General features: G+C 39.8%; 1 protein-coding gene across 1 annotated transcript in view; it reads left to right on the top strand.

Moving 5' to 3' along the window:
- LOC122796791 (dynein axonemal heavy chain 5-like) overlaps positions 1-21,866 on the top strand; it is a 2,204,633-nt gene that overhangs the window by 1,562,285 nt on the left and 620,482 nt on the right. The window contains exons 59-60 of the mRNA XM_044065521.1: positions 19,667-19,834; positions 19,955-20,173. Of these exons, the coding sequence (XP_043921456.1) occupies positions 19,667-19,834; positions 19,955-20,173 (387 nt within the window). The remainder of the gene's footprint in view (positions 1-19,666; positions 19,835-19,954; positions 20,174-21,866) is intronic.

Raw genomic sequence — 21,866 nt, 5'->3', positions numbered from 1 at the left:
CCATTTGAATGAGTTCTTTCTTCCATTTCCACAACTTGTCTTACTCTTCCACTTTTTTCCTTCAACCCGGTGTAACTATCCAAGAATGCAGTGAAATATGAAAATTAAGCCAGGGGTCTAGGGACCACTAGACCTTTAAAAGCTATGGGGTACTAGGTGCTCTGAGATACATTTTACAGCTTTTTTTCCCAATCTTTTGACCCAGTGATAGCCTGAACAAGAAAATCAGCCATATTTATTTCAGGGAAGAAATAGGTTTTGTCCAAAGCTTAATGATTAAAGCTGGAAAAAATAGAATTGCCTAATAAACTGAGGAGACAAATGCTTGTAAGGATAAAGACAGCATACCTTAAAATGTTGTCTGCCCACCAAACACTAAAACTGATAGTCAACTTCCATTTACTCACCTTGAGTTCGACTGGGACGAAAGTGAAGGAACAAATGGCTGCAGTCATATATTTGAAATTTGCTATCATATAGGATGAAAGTGAAAGAACAAATTACCACAATCATGCATTTGAAGTTGTTCATGTCATACCTGTAAACAGCATGCCTCCTCACCCCCTATCCCACTGATGTCAGACTGGGATAAAAAGTGAAAGAACAAAATGTGAAAGTAACATATTTTTATCTTGATGTTGCCAGACATGATTGCACTGCTTCCTTGATGTTGTCAGACATGATTGCACTTTTTTCTTACCTCTGTCCTCAAAGGAGAGCCACAGGTATGGCTGATGTCTTTGTGAGAAAGTGAAAAAAGAATGATCAAGTAACGTATTCAGACATGTTCACTTAGATAATACATGCCTCCACACAACATATACTGGCCTTTTGTATATCCCAGAAATGTGCCATAATTATTTAAAAATACTGTATGTTACTTTTCTGTTGTTCTAAAGTGCAATACAAAATCTCACAGCTCTTTTCAGACTCTCTCCCCCACACATCACAGTTCCAGTCAGAAAAGTACATTTTTGATAATTCATAAATAATTTTGTTACTATACAGCTGGACTTCCTTTCAGGAAAGCAGAGATAGTGTAAGGGACTCTGGGTGCAGAAGTGGGCATAACTGTTCTCTAATACCCCTGGGGCTGAACTGTGCAGGTGTGGGCATGTTCATTTAAGATATTTCAGTTTACTGTGAAAAAGCAGTGCAAGACAAAAGCTCTGTATCATATCTAGCAGCCCCCCTCCCACATATCCCCCTCCTTTATACACAAAATCAACTGTAATTAATAACAATGACAACAGCAAATCTCCCCTCCCACCTGCATTATAAGTATGCTGAAAAACACCTTGCTGTTCTAGTAGAAGACAAGTTTCGCTATTGCACATCCAGGGTCTACATTAATTATTTCCCAGAAATGGACATATAACTTCAGTCATCAACTTCTCTTGCTATAAGTGGGTATAGGACACTAAATACATAATTTTCTTTGGAACCACACCATACACAATCAAGTAGTATGAACATCAACTCTTCTAGTTATTTATTCTTTGGGGCTGACAAAAGCCAGAGCAAGTACAGTGCAAGACAGAGTGTGGTGAACGGACAAAAAGCATCAGCAAATACACTATATAATTACATTTTAGAAACTGAAATATGGGTAATACAAAATCTCTTATAAATTAAAAGTATGCAGGAAGTTTGCCAGTCTACACAGTAATAGTAACAAATGGCTAAACAAAAATCATCTATTGCTCGGATTAGCTTTTCTTCCCGGGTCTCAGCTGAAAAGCTTTTTTTATTGCCCAGATGGACTTTTCCAGTAATCAAATCCAATAAATAAATACGTGCCCATTTGTTTCTTCATATTTCCCTATCTAAACAAAATCTACAATACCACATTACAAGACAGTATACTGTATCAAAGGCATGTTAAAAAACTTACACATGGTTAGCTGAAAAACTTCTGTCTCTCTCTCTCTTTCACACACGTGTACATGCCTAAACACAAAACAAGCATGCATGCATACATATAGACACATAGACACACACACACATGCACACAGACACACACACACACACACACACACACACACACACACACACACACACACACACACACACACACACACACACACACACACACACACCGCATTATCTTAGCACAAGAAATTTGGACAAAAGCAAAAATAATGGTGGGGCAAAGGCCTAAGACTAACAACAGATTTTAATTATTTCTCTTCCAAAACTTAGAAGGTTGCTTAAATAACAGATTTTGCACTGCATGCATTTTCTGAAAGATGTGAAGACTGAAACTCAAATGTCATTATTTACTGACTTCAGTCTTCAATGATTTGCCAAAAAACACACACTTTATGAGTAACAAACCAAACTATGAGGCAAAAGTCTGGACATTCTGCAAAAATCTGGATAATTGAGAGGTATGCACCTTTTGACCTGATGTGTGTGCAGTTCACATCTAAATAGCTTTTTGATCTTTTCCCAATACTTAATTAAGCAACAAGCTCAATTCCACTTCCTAGGAGAACTACGTGTATTAACTCTATCTAAAACCAAAATGGCTGGTAAATATATAGGCTAATAATATAATTTAAAAACTCAATCACTCACTTCATGTGGCTATGCTGCTGGTGCCCTCACAGCTCTGCAAATGCATTTTTTAATTAAACAGTACTGTTTCCAGTTGTTCTCAGGGAAACATGTCACATGTATGGTGTTGCTACCTGCTCTATGGAACATTGTCACAGAGGAGATGCTAGTCACTGTCAGGCTATTATTTAACATGCAGTACTTCTCAGTTTATTTATTGTCTCTCTCTGTACACCTGACCTTACACATAACATATAAACAAACAATCAGACACAATCACGGACTCATGGGAGGCAGCTTGTGTAACACCATCATGTCTGTGATGTTTCAGGTTCACAAAGTGGGAGCCACCACGGACCCCGGGAACTACCGCTCCATTAGCCTGACGAGCCTGGTCTGCAAGGCTATGGAACATATCATCATGAAACTTATAAACAATGACATTGGTAATCTCCAAACTCTGGACCCTACCCAGTCAGGGTTTGTAAAGGGCAGATCATGTCACCTAAATATGATAGACTTCTTTGAAGCAGTCACCAAAGCCATAGATGAGGATAAGGTGGTCCACACAGCCTATCTAGATCTCGTCAAGGCTTTCGACACCATCCCCAACTCTGGAATTATAGATAAACTCACTAAACTAGGTGTAAATCCCTATGTCACAAGATGGGTTGCCAACTGGCTCACTGACAGAGCCCACACTGTGAAAGTAGCAGACTCTTAATCCAACTTCAGACCAGTGACAAGTGGAGTACCACAGGGTTCAGTCCTAGGTCCTCTCCTGATTGGCATCTACTTCTCTGAAGTACAGGCTAACACAGAAGGTTTTTAGCTAACAAAGTTCGCAGATGACTGCAAACTAAGAGCCATAATCAAAACTTCTAATGATGTGGGCATCCTAAAAAAGGGCTTCACTGAGACAGATGCCTGGTGTCAAAGCCATGGCCTCAAGCTCAATGCCAAAAAGTGCATTGTCATCCTTTTTCATAAAAACTTTGTAACCATGAACTACCACATAGGCAGTAGTCTACTTAACACCGAAAGTGTGATAAGAGACCTTGGGACACAGGTGGACAGTAGTCTCTCCTTTGATAATCACATCGCCACAGTAGTCAGGAAATCCTTCTACATGGCACACCTCATCATAAAAGGTTTCTCATCCAGGAAAAAAGAGGTCATTGTTCCCCTCTGCTCATCACTCATTAGATCCATTATAGAGTACAACGCTCCTTTTGGTATGTACCTCACAAGACGTCTGCAACAACTGGCCGCAGAAATACCTCACAAAGAAGATTACCGGCCTCAAACAGATGCCCTACGCAGACCATCTAAAAAAACTCCAGCTTTAATCTGTCACATATCACCTACACAGAGGTGATCTCTGCCTAACATACAAAGCTATGTCAAACCCAGAGCTGTTGGCATGCTCCACTTAAGAAATCCCAAGCCCTCCGAGCTACACGCTCTAGTGACCTAAACCTTGTCACCACAATAAACAGAACATGCTGGAGGGATAGATTCCTGTCCCAGAGACTTCCCATACTCTGGAAAAAACTACCCATCTATATCAAACAAAGCTCCTCATTAGCACTCTTCAAGGAAAATCTTGATGACTGGATTGGGAGATAGGAAATTCACCACAGGGATCACTTCTGTGGCTCTGCTTGACAGGGGCACAGGAAAATAATTTTCTTGGGTGGCAAAAGACAGGGTACCGTTTGGCTAAGCTTATATAGGCCCTAGGGCCAATAGTTTAGTACCTACCTATGAACCTATGAACAAAGATCAAGTTGCAACAATCTTCAATTTAATGGGGCTATTCAAAATTTTGTGGCACCCTGCCATGTTAATGTTTGACTCGGTAGTTTCTGGCATTTACCGAATACTTTACCAGAAAGGCTCATCCAGACTCTGCTACACTTTGCTGTGAAGGAAAGGTTAGTTTGCTGTTATTTTTTGTATTTCTGTATTGCCTTTCTATATTTTGAATACTGTAGTTTGTTTTCTTTACCTTGTGTTTTGCTTGCATTCTGTTTTAACAGCATATTAAAACTTCAAAAGAGACCACAGCTCTCTCTGTTCTGAGTCAGGCAGAATTTTTTCCCTCCTTCCCACCTCCCTCTCACCCATTTAAGTTGTCTTGTTAAATACCACTGTCTTTCTAGTTGCCCGCCTCTTATGTTAATCTGACCATATATCTCATTTCTCTACTTTCACTGGCTTAGTGAGTAATCACTTTTGTAATCACAAAACCATCACTTTTTGTAATCCCACCCCTTCAATTATTTAATTTTATTGGCCATCCTACTGTATTTCTTAGTACCAAAATACACAAGTATCCACCCCTTTTCAGTCCATCTTGCTGTTTTAAAATAGTAACTCCACTAAACCTTAACTTTTTAAACAGGTAAAACTCAAGTTACCTACTTTCATATCTAACTTCTCTAGTGCATACTGCAGAGTGCATTCTTTTCAATCTTACCTTTAAGCATCCCTGTTTCTCTAATACCTAAAAGATCATCTCTACTTGACCAAGTAGATTTTCTCTATCTGTTAAACCTAGCACTTGCTCCTACAGTACTTATTACCTTGATACGGCACTCTTATAGATAGCACCCCAAAAAGGCAAACCCCATTTCTCGGTCACCCACGGGAATCTCTTTTAAAGTTTTTTGTCTAGTCCTTCTAGCATGTCGAGGGATCAGTTGCTAGTGTCCTCCTGCTCAGCTGGTGAACCTGGGAATATTGAGGCAATGTTACAATTGCCTCATGTACACAACCCTCTCCTCCTCCCACAAAACACAAATACATGCAACTATATGGCCAAACTGGAGGCTGAGCTCTCTCAACATAGGACTGGCAAGACCAGTCAGGAGGAGAAGGTTACCACACACACTGTAGACCCAGTCTCACATAGTACCATCACAACCTCAAATCATACACATAAACACACAAAGACATACTCAATGCTCTGATCAAAAATCTACCAAAACAGCAGAGGCCACCAAAGCAGACGCCCAAACAACCACCACCTCAGAACACAACACCTGCAACACATAGACCTCACAGTCAGAGTGTCAAACAGTCACAGCCCTTAAGGCCAAACACAATGCCAGACACACTAGTCATTGGTGACTCCATAGTCAGACACACTGACGTCCCGCTCACCAGACTGAGTAAGGAGAAGGTCACAGTAAGCTGCCTGTCAGGCAGTAGAATCCGCCACATAACGCAAGCACTCAGGTCTCTCAACAGCAGGTACAAATACGACTCAGTCATTGTCCACGCTGGTGTCAACGACCTGAGACGACCTCCTTGGACTACATGAAAGAGACATTGAGGAGCTCTCTGATTATGTAGCCCAGGCAGGTATGACCCTGACCTTGAGCAGTATCCTACCTTCACCAAGAATGATGCCACAATATAGAGATAAGATGATCAGCTTTAACAATTGGCTTAAACTCTGGTGTCATTCAAAGGGGATCCAATGTCTGTCTGCCTGGGATGACATGCTGGACAAGCGCTGCAAGGGATGGATGGCTTGCACCTGTCACCCTGGGATTCGGATATTGGCAAGGCTCTTGCCACCCCCATAGTGCCTTTTTTAGGCAAGGCTCAAATTCTAAACCTACCACCCTAGAACACAAAAAAGAAAAAAAACTAAGGGTAATGCTGCTCAATGCCAGAAGTCTAAATCTCAAAATGCACGCACTCGAGGCCCTTCTCAGTATGGAGAACATCGATGTCTGTGCAGTGACAGAAACCTGGTTCAAGGCTCCTGAGAGCACCCCAGCACTATCAGGTTTTACCACTTACCATGAGGCCGGACCCCAAAATCCGGACAATACCAAGAAAGGAGGGGGGGTATCCATATTCATCAAGGACACCTACACCTCAGGACTGGTGGCAACGCACGATGCATCAGAGACCATCCAGGTGCAATTAAGCAAGACTGCTCTGCAAATTGTAGCATGTTACAGGCCACCCTCACAAACTCAGGAACCTCACATGGCCTTCCTGAAAACCCTAGAGGGGATAAATGTATCACCAAACACCATCATACTAGGTGACTTCAATTACCCTAATATAGACTGGGAACACTACTCAAGCCCAAACACCCTAGCCCAAAAGTTCCTGGAATTCATAAACTCAAATGCCATGGAACAACTAGTCACCATCCCCACAAGAGGAGAAAACATACTTGATCTCATCATCACGAACATGGGAGCACAATGTTCAACACCGGAAGTATACCCCTCACTGGTGAGATCAGATCACAAACTAATCTCGCTGGAGGTCCTCATCCCCCCCCCCCCCCAAAAAAAAAAAGACCACAATAAAGAACTTCTCAAAAGCCGACTTCACACTTCTCAAGACTAGTGTGGTCTCCTTTAAGGCCCCGAGCTGGAAAACAGTACTCAAGCCGCTGAATCACTTACAAATGCCTTCTACCAGCACCTGCAGGACTGCATGGATAAGGCAATCCCAAGCAAAACAAAGACTCTTTGTACCAAAGGCAAGCGTCCAGTCTGGTGGACCCCAGCCATAAACAAACTCTACAACAAAAGGAGGAAGCTATTACAAGATAGAGCAAAATCCTTAAAAGGTAAGACACCCTTGATCACTATAAGTAAAAACTAAGAGCTCTCATAAAATCATCCAAAGCAAATTTTGAGAGAAAAATAGCTAAAGACTCAAAAGACAATCATAAGGCCTTCTTTAGCTATGTTAGAAAAAACTCCCAGATATGTTCAGAACTAGTTCAAAATGATGTGAAGATTACTGATCCTACAGACATTGCCAACATACTGGCTGACAGGTTCAGTGCAAAAAAGGAGAGATATCTATACCAAGCAATTGCAGCCCCCAAACATCTCCAACGCCCAAGTGAGAACTGCTCTCTCCAAAGCAAAAACACAGCATCCATGGGACCTGATGGTGTCCCGGCTGTGTGCTCCACGAACTCAATGAGGAATTAAACCCACAGCTAGGACAGCTGTTTAATCATAGTCTTACCTCTGGATCCAGGAGTGGCGCACTGCAAGTGTGGTCCCACTTCACAAAGGCGGTGCCTCCACCGACCCCTGAAATTACCGCCCATTAGCTTGACAAGCCTTATCTGCAAAGCCATGGAGAGGATCATAATGGACCTCATAAATAAAGACATAGGAATTTGCAGACTTTGGATCCATCCCAGTTTGGCTTTGTCAAAGGCAGATCATGCCTTCTAAACTTGGTTGACTTTAAACAGTCACCAAAGCCATTGATGAGGGAAAGGCAGTCCATACAGCCTACCTCGATCTGGCGAAGGCCTTCGATACAATACCCACTCGGGTATCATTGAAAAACTCATCAGCTTAAATGTTAACCCATACATCACAAGATGGGTTGCAAACTGGCTGAGTGACAGAACCCACAGGGTCAGAGTTGCTGGCGCCATGTCAGACTCAAAGCCTGTCACAAGTGGTGTACCACAGGGCTCAGTCCTGGGCCCACTCTTGTTTGGCATCTACTTTTCCAAGTACAAGCAAACACAGGGGGCAGGAGTTGACAAAGTTTGCAGATGACTGCAAACTGGCCATAGTAGCATCTGACACAGATATCCTTCAGAAGGGTCTCACAGAAACGGATAACTGGTGCCAGAGCCATGGCCTAAAGTTAAATGCCAAAAATGCATAGTCATACCCTTCGGAAAAACAAGGTTACCCCTAGCTACCAAATAGGTGGCAATCCACTGAGCACAGAAGAAGTTATCAGGGACCTGGGGACCCAGGTTGATAGTAGTCTGTCATTCGACACCCATGTAGCTAAAGTAGTTAGGAAGACCTTCTACATTGCCCACCTTATCATGAAGGGATTCTCATCTAGATCAAGGGGTCATAGTCTCATACTCATCACTCATCAGACCAATGATTGAGTACAATGCCCCATTCGGAATGTATCTGACCCGACACTTGCAGCAGCTGGAGAGGCCACAAAGTTCCTCACCAAAAGGATAAAGGGTCTCAAACATCTGTCCTATGCTGCCCGACTGAAAGAACTCCAGCTCTATTCAGTCGCCACCGCTTGCTCAGAGGTGACCTTTGCCTAACATACAAGGCCATGTCAAACCCAGATTTGATGAATATGCTTCACCTCAAAAAAATCTAGATCCGTCAGAGCCACAAGGGCGGAGACTTAAACCTCGACACGGCTATTAATAGGACGTGCTGGAGGGATAGATTCATCACCCAAAGACTCCCTATGCTGTGGAATAAAATCCCGGTATATGTGAGGCAGAGCACCTCGCTGGCCTTGTTCAAGAGAAATCTTGACCAATGGATGGGAGATCACAGATATACCCCAGGGATTACCTCAGTGTCACTGCTCGACAGAGGCACAGCAAAATAATGGGTATAGTTCCCCATACTAAAGGGGTGGCGTAAGCCACAAAACTATGGGCTAGGCTTGTAAATGCCCTCGGGCAGATAGCCTAGTATGAACCTATGAACCTATGAACTTGAGAGATATTTGTAAGAATGTGAAAGTTGAACCAGACCTTTTAAAGCTACTAGTCCATACACACAAAGTATTCCATAATAAATGGCTATGTAAAAACTTTTGTATCTACTGGATTCTGGCTCACTTAATCATGCAAAAAGTGCATTCAGGCAGCTAGCACATAACATACTACCAGTGCAATCCCTCCCTAGGTCTTTTCTATTAGACTCTGACACCAGGCTCAGGGAAAAATACTTACATTAAACGCACCAACTCATTGTACTGAGGAAATCTGCATGAGTGCAGCCCCTGTACAACTGAGAAATGATGACTAATGGGGGTGCTTCAGCTCCCCTAGCACCCCCGATAAATCCACCAGTGTTTATAGACATTAATCAGTTTCTTTTTCATCCTTATTTGCTGTGAACATCATCCTTTTTTTTTTTATTTTCTTCTAAATGTTCTGACTCCTCAGAATTCAGAATACTTGTATCCAAAATTCCAAAGTTGTCCATGTTATTATTTTGATCAATAGGGGTTGAGTTATCTTTACTGACAATAGATAGATTCTTTTTTAAACATGTTCTATTTGCTCTTTGCCTAATATTATTTGTCTCATATGTCAAGTCATTAATATAGGTAACAACAGATATCCAAGCTGTGCCAATTTCACAAGTGCAATCAACATCAGTAAGTATAGATTTACTACTAATAACGGTAAACAAACCATCCAATTATTAACATAAGGAATACAGATCACTGTGTTATCAGGTGGTACCTTTAAATATACATAGCATTTAGCACATTGTGCAAGATACTCATTTAAGGAATCCATTTTCAATTGCAAACGAATAAAGAATTCTAAAAGAAAATGATAACCAAAATCAGTTACCACAAAATTCAAACATATCTAAAAAAACTCATATGCGTAAAATCACACAAACAATATAAAACTAAATATTAAGTAGAATAAAGTTGTTGCTCTGTACCATTTGTAAAAGTCACAAAAAGCTGGAATTCCTTTACATTGCATGCAAATGTGTGCAGTAGCATCTGCTTATTATTGCTTGCAGTTGCAATTTTTTTAACAGTAAAGATAAAAAAATTACAAACACAGGATTGTTTCAGATAAGTCCTGAACCATTCTCCCAAGGATTCAACATATTATAGATGTTTTGGTTATCTTCATGGTCATGCTCATATTAAACTGAGAAAAGCTAACTGCAAAATTGTCTGTTTCACTACATCTGTAATACCCGCCACTATGTATATTTAACAGTTTGGGATGCACCTTCAGAATCTGCTCTTCTTCGACCAGATTATCCTGCCGTCCATACTCACACACGCATACAGCAATGTCCAGAAATTCCCAGTCTACTCTATTGGTATGATCTGTTACACAACACACACACACACAGACACACACACACACAGACACACACACACACACACACACACACACACACACACACACACACACACACACACACACACACACACACACACACACACACACACACACACACACACTCACATACAAACATCCAGATCGTCCCTGCCTAATCTATTGATATCATCCTATAAGCAGCTAAAAATCAACCAACCATTGAATATATCAAACATGGTTCTAAAACAGAAAACAGGTCACTTGTTTATATACTTCTCAACCTCTCAGTACAAGAATTCTGGACAAAGCCAAAAATAATGGGTGGACAAAGGCCCAAAATCATGTACAGATTTTAAATATTGCTCATATAAACTTAGAAAGAAGCTAGAACAACAGATTTTGTATTAGCATTTATACTCTGAAGATTATGAAGTCTGAAAGTTAAATGTTTGTCATTACTGATTTCAATCCTCAATGATTTGCCAGCAAACCACACATTTTATGAAGAGCAGAGCAAAAATATGATGTAAAATTTTGAAATTCTGGAAAACTGAGAGTTACACTCATTCATTATATTCTTGTACTATGAAATCCTCTTCCATAATGTAGCATTTGAATCCAAGATCTTTTGCAAAATCTGTATGAAAACCAGCAAGCCTGTAAGCTATATGCAGTTACTTGACCATATCCCTTCACTCGTGTACTTACTGGTGATCTTTTCTACTCTGTATTGTCTCCTGTTTTCATTTATCCTTTCAAGACAGTAATTAGTGCAGCTGTGTACTCTTATGAACCATGTGTTTCCTCTGCCTCTGCTAATCTGGGAATGCCTTGAATATAACCACCTGGTACCGAAGGTACTAAGACAGAAAGCATATCCTTTCTTAGCTACTTATCACTGCTATCTAATTACACTATTACTTGATTCTGAAGTCTGTGCACAGCTCATCAGGTCGTTAATAAAGTTTTATAGTAAATAATCTATGGTACTCAGTAATGTTGGGCAGTACATCACTTTAGCTACTAAGTATGGAAGCCTTTCTATACCCTAATGTATCCTCAAGAAAATACACTACTTACAAATGACCATCAAGGCCAAAGTCTCCCTAACCATGGCAATGCCTCAGGACTCCTACTGTTTATATTATGTTTCAAAAACTAAGTGGTGTTAATAGTTTTAAATGCACTATTTTTCATACCTTTTATCACTGAACATATTTGTTTACACTATGATCTGTTAAAAATATATTTAGATCCATTTTTTGTTGACCACAGCTAATCTCAACATTTCACTGTATTAATATTTGTAGTTTATTGAATAATTATAACATAGAACCATTACACTATGCTGCAGAAAGGCATGCATATTGTAAACCTTTCAGATTTCTCATTGATGTCACTGTTCCTGTCAGTCTTATGTTTTTTGAGCTTTTCTCCAACAATCCTCCTGAAAATTTGCTTTGCTGAGATAGACAAAACTTATTACCAAAAATGCAAGAAATAAAAAATAAATCTGCAATTGATAGGCTCATTATATTAGTAAAACCAGTCACAAGTTCAAAGAAAGAGTATCTGAACATATTTAATAAGTTAAGATGATGTTATTAAAAACATTTTGGCAAAAATGTGACTATGCACTGTTCTACAGCCTTTATTTTGATCTTAACAATACTAGCTATTCAGAACATTTGTCAGAAAGTACAGATGAGTAAGCAAATTTACAATAACAATAGATGTTCAAAAGATCACTGCTGCAGTAGCCTTAGCTATATAGGTTATATCCTGCCAAGGATGCAACCAAACTGTCAGGCAGCTCAAGCTGAGCTGACTAAAAGACAAGTTTGGGTGCCAAGCCCTTCAGAGCTTTACTGCCAGCAGATTGAGGGAGGTTGATCCTTGAAAGGACAATGCTAGGAAAAATTAAATAACCACATTCTGGCATAAGCAACCTGCCAAAAGCAAGGAGGATAGATGGAGGGAGTGGCTACTGCAGTAGTGATCATTCAAACATCTACTGTTATGGTACGTTTGCTTACACAACTGTACTGTTTTTATCATATACTCCTCTGAAGTGAAGACCAATGTTGGAGGCCTCTGTCCCACCAAGTTCACTGATGACTGTAAGATGGGAACAATCTTTGAATCCCCAAATGATGTTGACATCCTACAAACAAGCCTAAAAATGACAAATGACTGATGTCAAGTCATGGTCTGAGACTAAATGCTAAAAATGGATAATCATAACCTTCTGTAAATCAGATATCCCGGCAAATTATAATATTGATAGCACACCCCTAAAAATAGGCTTGATGGTGAAGGGCCTAGCAACATAGATAGATAGTAACCCAAAACTTTGACCACCAGGTAGCTATGGTAGTGAGGAAATCCTTCTGTATGGCTCAACTTAAAAGTAAAGGCATGGCATCAAGACCAAAGGAAGTCATAGTGCCCAGGTCTGTAATGCTCCCTTCTACATGTACTAATCAATCACTTACACCAATGGGACTGGCCCCAGTGGTTTCTCACTAAAAAATACAAAGTGTAAGATGCATGTCTTATGAAGACCAACTAAAGGCCCTAGCCCTTTACTCAGTCTCATGTCATTTATTGAGATGTGACTTATGCCTCACCTACAAGGTTTTCTCTGATCCAGCCCTGATGAAAATGTTAGATATTCAGAAGAAAAATTATACAAGGATTACAAATTCCATGGACCTGAACCTTATTTATGACTCTACAGAACTTGCTGGAGAGACAGATTCATGTCCCAAAGGCTACCTTGTCTTTGGAATAAACGTCACACTTTCAAAAAACAAAGCCTGTCCCTCACTGTCTTCAAAAAGAATTTGGATAAATGGATGGGGAACTGTGAATTCCCTCCTGGGGTACTGCCCATGCCCCTAATGGACAGAGGCAGTCTGTAAAATGACTCAGGACTCCAAAACCAAAAGACACATTACCCTGATACTACCCCATCCCATATCTGGAGAATTAAGATATAATAGTGTCATATCCTGGGTATTATTGTCTAGGCATGTAAAGGTTCATATGCCATTAGCCTAGTAATCAGCTATGATCCTCTCTTGATCACCACTGAAGTGACCTTAGTTATATGAGTAGATTAACCTAGATTACATCATTTTGGAGGTGGAAGGAGAATAGTACAGAAGCCTGTGAAGAATAGTCCTTGAGGAATCAAGTTTGTCGTGCTTTGTAAAAGTATGCATAGAGGAGCAAGTTCTTGCTTCTAGAATACTTCTGGAATCCAATCCTTTCCAAAATCCACAGATGAAGCCAGGGCCCTGGTAGAATGGGCCTTGACCCTGATTAGAATAGTTTTGTTGTAGTGAAAATAACGAAAGGTAATAGCCTGAGACAACTATTTTGAAAGAGTCTGTTTTGACACAGGTTGTCCCTTCTTACCTTCACAAGAAATGAACAACTGATTCGAACAGCTGAAAGATTTAGTTATGTGAAAATAGTACCTGAGTTGCCTGTGGACATTCAAGGTATGGAGTATCCTTTCTTCCTCATATTTGGATTCAGGAAAATTAAATGGAGAGATGGATAGTTTGGCTTAAATTAAACCCAGATACCACTTCAGGCACAAAAGAAAGATTAGTTCTCAAAGAAACTGTGTACCTTTGGAACATTAGGTAATGTTGACTCAACAGAGCTTACAACTCAGATACTCTTCTTGCAAAGGTCAGAACAATCAGTAAAACAGTTTTTCATGTTAAGAAGCTCAAGTCAATCAGGTTATCTGGTTCAAAAGGAACAAGTGTTAGCTTCTCTAACACAAAATTAAGATCTCAAAGAGAGAAGATTTTTCTTAGAGGACTCTTATGGAAAACCCCTTTTAAAAATATTTATTTTATTTATTTATTGACATTTGTTTACTGGGAAAGTCTGACTGGATAAATTTAACCATTGTCAGTGGAGGCCATGGGCCATTTTGACATGAAGCTGCAGTGAAATAGGGGAATCCATGGGCAGACATGCTGAAATGAGTATAAATGAACCTTGATAGAGGAGAAAGAAAGACATAGGACAGTAACCCACACAAGTATTGTAAAACCAGCGAACACTTAAATGGGTTCTGCTTACGTTGCTTGCACCAACTAGGAAACCTTTCTATTTGCTAATGTATCATTTTCTACTAGCAGGTTTTCTTGTCTCCATTAGTATCTGCTGCACATCCTTTGCTAAAGTGCTGCCTAAAAGGAATTAAGATCTTATCATCTAGGCAGTCAACTGAAGTTGACTCCTGTCAGTGTGTATCAACCACTCCTGTTCTTGTGTGAGTAGATGCAGTCTGTGAGGAAGCTTGTGGTAATTGCCCTGGCCATTTCCAAAAGATGGGAGAACCACTGTTGCCTAGTCCAGAACAGAGTTATCACAATGATCTTGGGGGATTCCTTTCGAATCTTCAAAAGAACCCTGGTTATTAGTGGGAAGGGTGGAAAAGCATACAGGAACATTCCTGTCCAAGGAAAAGAAAAGGCATCTCTCTTACAGACCTTCTTGCATGGAGTTCTCGAGCAGAATCTTGTCAGCTGATTATTCAATGAGGAAATAAAGAGATGTACTTGAGGAACTCCCCGCAGATGGATTAAATCTTGGAACCACCCCCCTCCTGATCTAGTTTACATTTGTGAGGGTCTGGCCTTGTCCTGCTCAGCTTGTCTGCTACACAGTTTGCACTGACAGCATGTAGGATGCCTGTAGAGTGAGATTGTGCTGTGAAGGAAGCTATATCCCAAGCTAACATGTCTAATCTATAAAAGGGGTATGTCCTTGTTTCCCTTTGATTGTTGATGTACTACATGACTGTAGTATTGTCTGTAACAACTTGAAGAGATCCATGGGAGCAGACGTGATTCAGAGAGTTGAGTGCCTTGAACAGGGCAAACATCTCTTTTATATTTATATGCTTGCATCTATGCTTGGTGTCTTATACACCTTGCACTTTTATCCTTCCTTATACTGCTCCACGAGCAAAGTCTGAGGTGTATGTGGTAACTGACTCATTTGCAACAGGGAGTAAGAAAGGAAGCCTTGGATTTAGGGATATATGTTGTCTCCACCAAATAATTTCTCTTCTGACAAACCCTTGCATTGAGATTTGTAAAGACAAAGGGAGCTGGTACTGAGACCAAAGAGACTTCAAATACCATTGCACCTTTCTGATGTGGAGTCTTGTCATGGGTATCATGAGAATCATAGAAGCTATGAGACCTAAAATCCTGATGTAGTTCCCTTGCAGTGACTGAACTCTGAGTGAAAAACACTGTAAATAGATCTAGATCTGTTTTCCTATGGAAGAAAAGCTCTTTGAACTGCGGTGTGTAGTTGACATCCTAGAAATGCAATCCTGTGAGAAGGAGTCAAGAAAGACTTTTGAATATTCTCTTGGAATCCCAGGTTGTGTAAGAGATCACTCATGCAAAGGAGAGATTCCTGACACTTTGAAAAAGATTCTGCAAAGATAAGCAGCTCCTGAAAATATTTAAAAATGTGGATACCCTGTAGCCTGCAATATGCTATAACAGGACCTAGAAACTTTGTAAATACTTTTGGGGCAGTGGATTGTCCAAAGGGTAAGGCAGAGAACTGATAATGTGATTCAGACACATAAAATCTTTAGAAACACCTGAAATCTGGATGAATATGGATGTGATGATAAGTATATTTTAAATCGAGTGTTACCAGGAAACTTGAATGAGGAAGAAGAGGTTGTGAAGTGACATCATTTTGAATTTGGACACTATCGCAAATTGGTTTAGGAGAGAAAGATCCAGAACTGGTCTCCAAATATTTTCTTTCTTTGGCACTAAAAACGCCCTTAAATAAAACTTTTTTTATCACCTGGGAAGGAGAAACTGAGTTTATTGCTCCCTAGGATAACATGTGATGAAGGACAGGTGGAAATAAAGGAGTCTAGTCTGGAGGATGAGGAAATACCGCCTCCAAAAGAGGAATTTCCTCTCATTGCCATCTGTAACATTGATGAATGATCTTCAGAACTGTTTGTGTAAGACTATGCTTCCAGCGAGAAAAGTAGAGATTCAGACTTTCTGGAAGACAAAGGGGAGTGTCATGGCGAGTTGGCAGATGGAGAAACAATGTTTCTTAAATAGTCATTAAATGTCTGTTTACCTGCATTTTGTTGAGACTGTTTATTTTCTTTCTTCACAAAATTTGATGAGGAGTTAGAGAATCCCTTGGAAAATTTGGCAAAGAAAGCATGAAATATCTTAGAGATTTCCTAAATCGTCTTACCCCTTTCATCACACTTTTTGATCACCTCAGTAACAGAAGGGCAAAAATTAAATATCTATGTAAAGAAGAATGTAAAATGTCATTTTTGACACAGATGTGGGAGGTTCTAAGAATGTAGTCTTGCAAACCTCCCCAAAAAGCACCTGTGGCCATAGTCCTTGAAGTATCAATAGTCATACACACACTGTATACAATGAGTAGTGACTTGAACAATAGACAAAATTAAATTATTTAAAGCAGATTTTTCCTCACAAGAAAAAAACATGCAGATGAAACATTCCTCACATTTTCACAATTAGAACAAGTCTTAATCTGACAATTCAAAATTCTGAAAATCAAGGTTGCAGAAGCATACACCTTTTGCCATACTTATCAAAAATCTTTTCATCTTTATCAGAAATAGTGGGGTTGGAATTAACTAAGCATTTACCATCAAAAGGATTAACTAAGGCTGTAGCTGCTGGATCAGATTTGGGAAGAGTGTATAAAAATTTAAACGATTGAAGAAGTTTATACATCCTGTCTTTTTAAGGGCAGCTGGCTTACTGTCAGGAAATTTGCAGTCAGTTACACACACACATCCTCCAAGACAGACAAAACTTTCGGAATGGGTGCAGGTTCTGGAAATTCCTTCTGTAACAGGCCAAAGTAGCCTCTGAGAGACTGAGAAACTCAATGTTTTCTCACTGAAAACACTAGCATATTCTACAAACAGACTCAGAGAAAGAGAAACCCTACAGGAAGAGTTAGAAACTGAGCTCTTCTCTGAGTCTGAGTCAGAAACCTGAGAAGAAAACCCTGAATCTGTCTCAGCATCCTCCTGTCCAGATTCAGAATGTTGCACCTCTTCAGGAAAGGAAGTACCCCTCTTTCTTTTATTAGAAACTGCCTTACAAGAAGGATCAATACCCTGAATTAAACCCTGAGCCAGACCCACTAAACTACTCATGTCTGAGGAAATTTGAGGAGGAATAGATATGTGTTTAGTTTTCTGCTTCTTTTTGATAGGAAAATGGGGCCAACAATGTTATTATTGGCAGCAGAGGCTTCCCTACGGATGAGCATAACATTCTGGCAAAACAGGGAAGCCTTCTGTGTTCCTTTTCCTAGGAATGACAACACTGGTTCTCCCTTGCCCACTAAGGGGACCCCAACAGCTGCAGAGGGCGTGGCTAACCCCCAGTCTATAGAAGCTGTAGTTGCTATACCAGAAGGATTTGGAATAAAAGATGAGTGGCCTGACGGTCAAGCTATGACCACAGCAAAGTCACCCACCTGCAGCTGAGGCAAATTACTAGCCTGAGTGCTGGCAAAGGCTGATTGCTTGACTTTTTCTTTTTGTGGCAGGAAGAAGGACCAGCCTTTGAAACTATAGTTTGTTCCATGGTCAAGTCAAAAATGGTGCCTCTTTCCCTGGGAAAACAAGCAGCAAGTACCAGTAAAAATATAACATCTTTAAAAGGCACCTTTTCCCAGAAAACACACTAAAAAGCACTTCAAAACACTACCAGCACCACACAGTAAAATAAATACAATTCCTCCACAGGGAAAAATGGTTTTCTGTTACTTTAAACACCTTTTAAACTGACAGGAAAAAAGACTAGTTTTGTTTAAAAGTACAGTGCAATTTCATGACAGTCCATTAAAACATAAACGCTTAATCTCCTGAATAGGAAAGTATAAACAATAAAAAAAATTATTAAATGGAAGTTTTTGTTCCTCTATGCGAACTTATCTGCCCAACAAAGGAACAACACAAGCTGACCGTCTATCTTTAAAATCCTCGGATGAGCATACTCTTCAGCGGTCAGTAAAGCTCTGAAGGGCCTGGCACCCAGATTTGCCTTTTAGTCAGCTCCTAGCAGTGTGGGTGCATGAAAGGTGCCCTGAGGTTTTGGAAGCTGACCAGCTGTTATAACCTTGGCAGGATATAACTCATATATCTAAGGCTACTGCAACAGTGATGCATATGATGAACATATAGTGCAGCATTCATATTCCTAAGCTCGTAGCATTGTTGCCTCACAGCAAGAGGTTCTCCTATTTGATTCTCGGCTGGAGTGCGGGGAGTGCCTTCTGTGTGGAGTCTGCATGTCCTCCCCGCGGTTGGGTGGACGTTCGAAAGACATACGTAAATGGGCGTGCCTTCGTTGAAGGTTGAACATTGAGCTGGCACCTCGGCGTTCGTGAAAATCTACTGCCATTCATTAGCGTGTATATGCGTGTGTGTGTGTGTGTGTATGTGTGTGTGTGTGTGTGTGTGTGTGTGTGTGTGTGTATGTGTGTGTGTGCTTACATAACACATATACACATGAACGTGGCACAGCAGAGTTGGCACAATTATATTTATAAGCATGATTATTTTTCTGCAGATAAAAGTTTATTTCCTTTAAAGCTGAAAGAACAATTATTGGTTTTATTTGTAGTCAACATAGCTGCCTAGATTTACTAAATGAAAGCACAACAAGTCGACATTGCTGTACTGAGTTCCTGATTATTACTAATGTGCAGAGTAAAAGCTCCTGTATTTCAGTTTAGCTGTGATTTAGAATGCAAACATTCCGGAGAATCATTTAAAAGTTATTTGTTGGATATGGGTGCTTGAAATTCATTTTGATGAAACAGTCTGCATGCAATCAAGACTCACATGCCTTTCACTATAAAGAGTGACTACCTTGAAGAAATATATTTTCTTCTGTCACGAGGCTGAAACTGCAAAGTAGATTTTAGTGTTAAATTAAGTAATTATACATCCCATAGTTACTACATAAAAGAGTGAATGATATGTATAATTCACCACAACATGACACAGATTGTTTCCAGTATTGTTCTTCCATTCTTTTAAATGTAATAATGATGATCTCATAACAGTGTTGCTTTGTGCATAGTTTATTAAGGCATTTTGATGGATTAAGCAGTACATAAAGTATTCTAAATTTCTATTCTGTCTTTATGTAGGACACCATTACAGAAGAGATTGTGGAGTTACTGCAGCCTTATTTAGACATGGATGATTATAATTTTGAAACTGCAAAAAGAGTTTGTGGTAATGTCGCAGGGCTGTGTTCATGGACTCAGGCTATGGCATGTTTCTATGGCATTAACAAAGAAGTGCTTCCTCTCAAGGTACTCTCTACATAAGCTTTATTCATGCATTATTACCATGCACAAAATGTAAAGTAATGATAAGCTCAAATTCATTCTTAGATCTCTCAAACTAGAATTAATATCCTTTATTGATTATAGGCAAATTTGGCACTGCAAGAAGCCCGGCTTACTGTGGCACAGACTGAGTTAGATAATGCCCAAAGACAACTAGATGAGAAGCAAAAAGAGCTTGATGAAGTTCAGGCTATGTACGATGCGGCAATGCGAGAGAAGCAGGCCCTGATAGATGATGCTGAGGCCTGCAGAAAGAAGATGAACAACGCAACCGCACTCATTGAAGGCCTGGGTGGAGAAAAGGTAATGAAAAAGCTAGGATGAACAAAATATGTTCATTGTTATCACTCACTTTCTAAGATACTTAGATGCCTGGACCAGAGCAGTATACAGTGAGGTACAAAATTAAGCAAACAAACCAACAGCATACACTAAACATTAAATACATGCTGCAGACGGAGCTCTGTGATTATGTTGCAATTCCATAAAGAAAATAACTGTGGTAATACCCATTCTGACATAAGAAAGGTATTTAGCAAAGCTTTCCAACACCTTTCACTGCTGTTAAGCCATAGTCTTGTATTAGGGCATAAGCACATCTATTACAAAAACAACATAGAGATGCTTAAACAGCTTTAGAAGCTGCAATACCGTCTTTGTTGCTGTATTTTTTTCTGGCTGTAACATTGCAAATTGTATAACAGTTTTTAAAGTTGTTACAGAATCAAATATTCTTTGCATTTGGCCACTGTGTGTGTGGCAGAACTAAGTAAGTTAAACCTTTCAAAGCTGTAAAAAAATATGGCTCTCCTACACACACTCTCACTGTCTCTCTTTCTCTCAATTTCACTAAAAACTCCATATACCACATAGAGGATTATACTTAGGTCAGTGATCATCATGAGAATATTAGGTGTTTAAGACATGAATGCTAAGAAATACACTTTGAGAGCAAAGCTTGAGAGGTGAATCTTGACATCCATGTCTCAAATACACAATTCTTTGTTGCAGAGATCCAATCATAATTCCATCTAGTGCATAGAGATTTATCTGCTCCTTATACTACAAATTAGTTAAAAAGAAAAGAACACAATGTGATGTGCAGCTTTGAAGGCTGGAAGGCAGTGGGGAGGTGGTTGACATTCTTATGCATTCCCTATATAAGGGAAGCAGTTGTAATTAAAATAGCGGGTGCACTTTAATGGGCAGCAGGCAGAAACATGATATAAAATGAAGCCATTTTCTGTCCTACTGCTGCTGTTTTCTGTTCAGCACTGTCTGGTTTTAGTGCAGAAGAGATGTTAACAACACATAGGGGGTGCTTAACAATTGTTAAGCAGCCTTCTAAGCATTGTTAAGGTTGGTGAACCGTTATGTAATTTTAGCTGTTTTTTCAGCGTAATCATGGTGCTCCATGCATCATAAAGAATTTTGAGTTGGTCTCTCTTTTCATAACCAGGCAATAGTATGTTTCCAAAATGAATCCCAAGGTTCATCTCTCAAACTTCACTCAGCTCTCAGTGTGAATGTCTTGACATCCATTCTTCAAACGTATAATAAGTTGGTTATGATCACTGAACCAGTGATAATATCACATTTAATGTGCTTACTATAAAGCTTAATTAAGATTGCCTTTTTAACCATCTTTTCCTCATTTACAAGCTGCAATGATAAAAGTCAGTGAAAGAGTGATCTCAGTGTATGGGAAGTTGAAATTTTTCAGTGCATATCTTTTGCAAATGTGTACAAAGCACTTACATCTATATCTATATATCTATATCTGTTTAAGTATATCCAATTTATATCTCTGTCTATATCTATATCAGATATATATATATATATATATATATATATGTGTGTGTGTGTGTGTGTGTGTGTAGAGAGAGAGAAAGAGGAAGGGTATGCACATGTGCTCTCTCTCTCTCTCTCACACACACACACACACACACACACACACACACACACACACACACACACACACACACACACACACACA

This window comes from Protopterus annectens, chromosome 3.part0 (genome assembly GCF_019279795.1).
Source record: "Protopterus annectens isolate FY-2018-M chromosome 3.part0, PAN1.0, whole genome shotgun sequence".
Classification (NCBI taxonomy): Eukaryota; Metazoa; Chordata; order Ceratodontiformes; family Protopteridae; genus Protopterus; species Protopterus annectens.
This window is presented reverse-complemented; position numbering and strand designations above follow the sequence as displayed.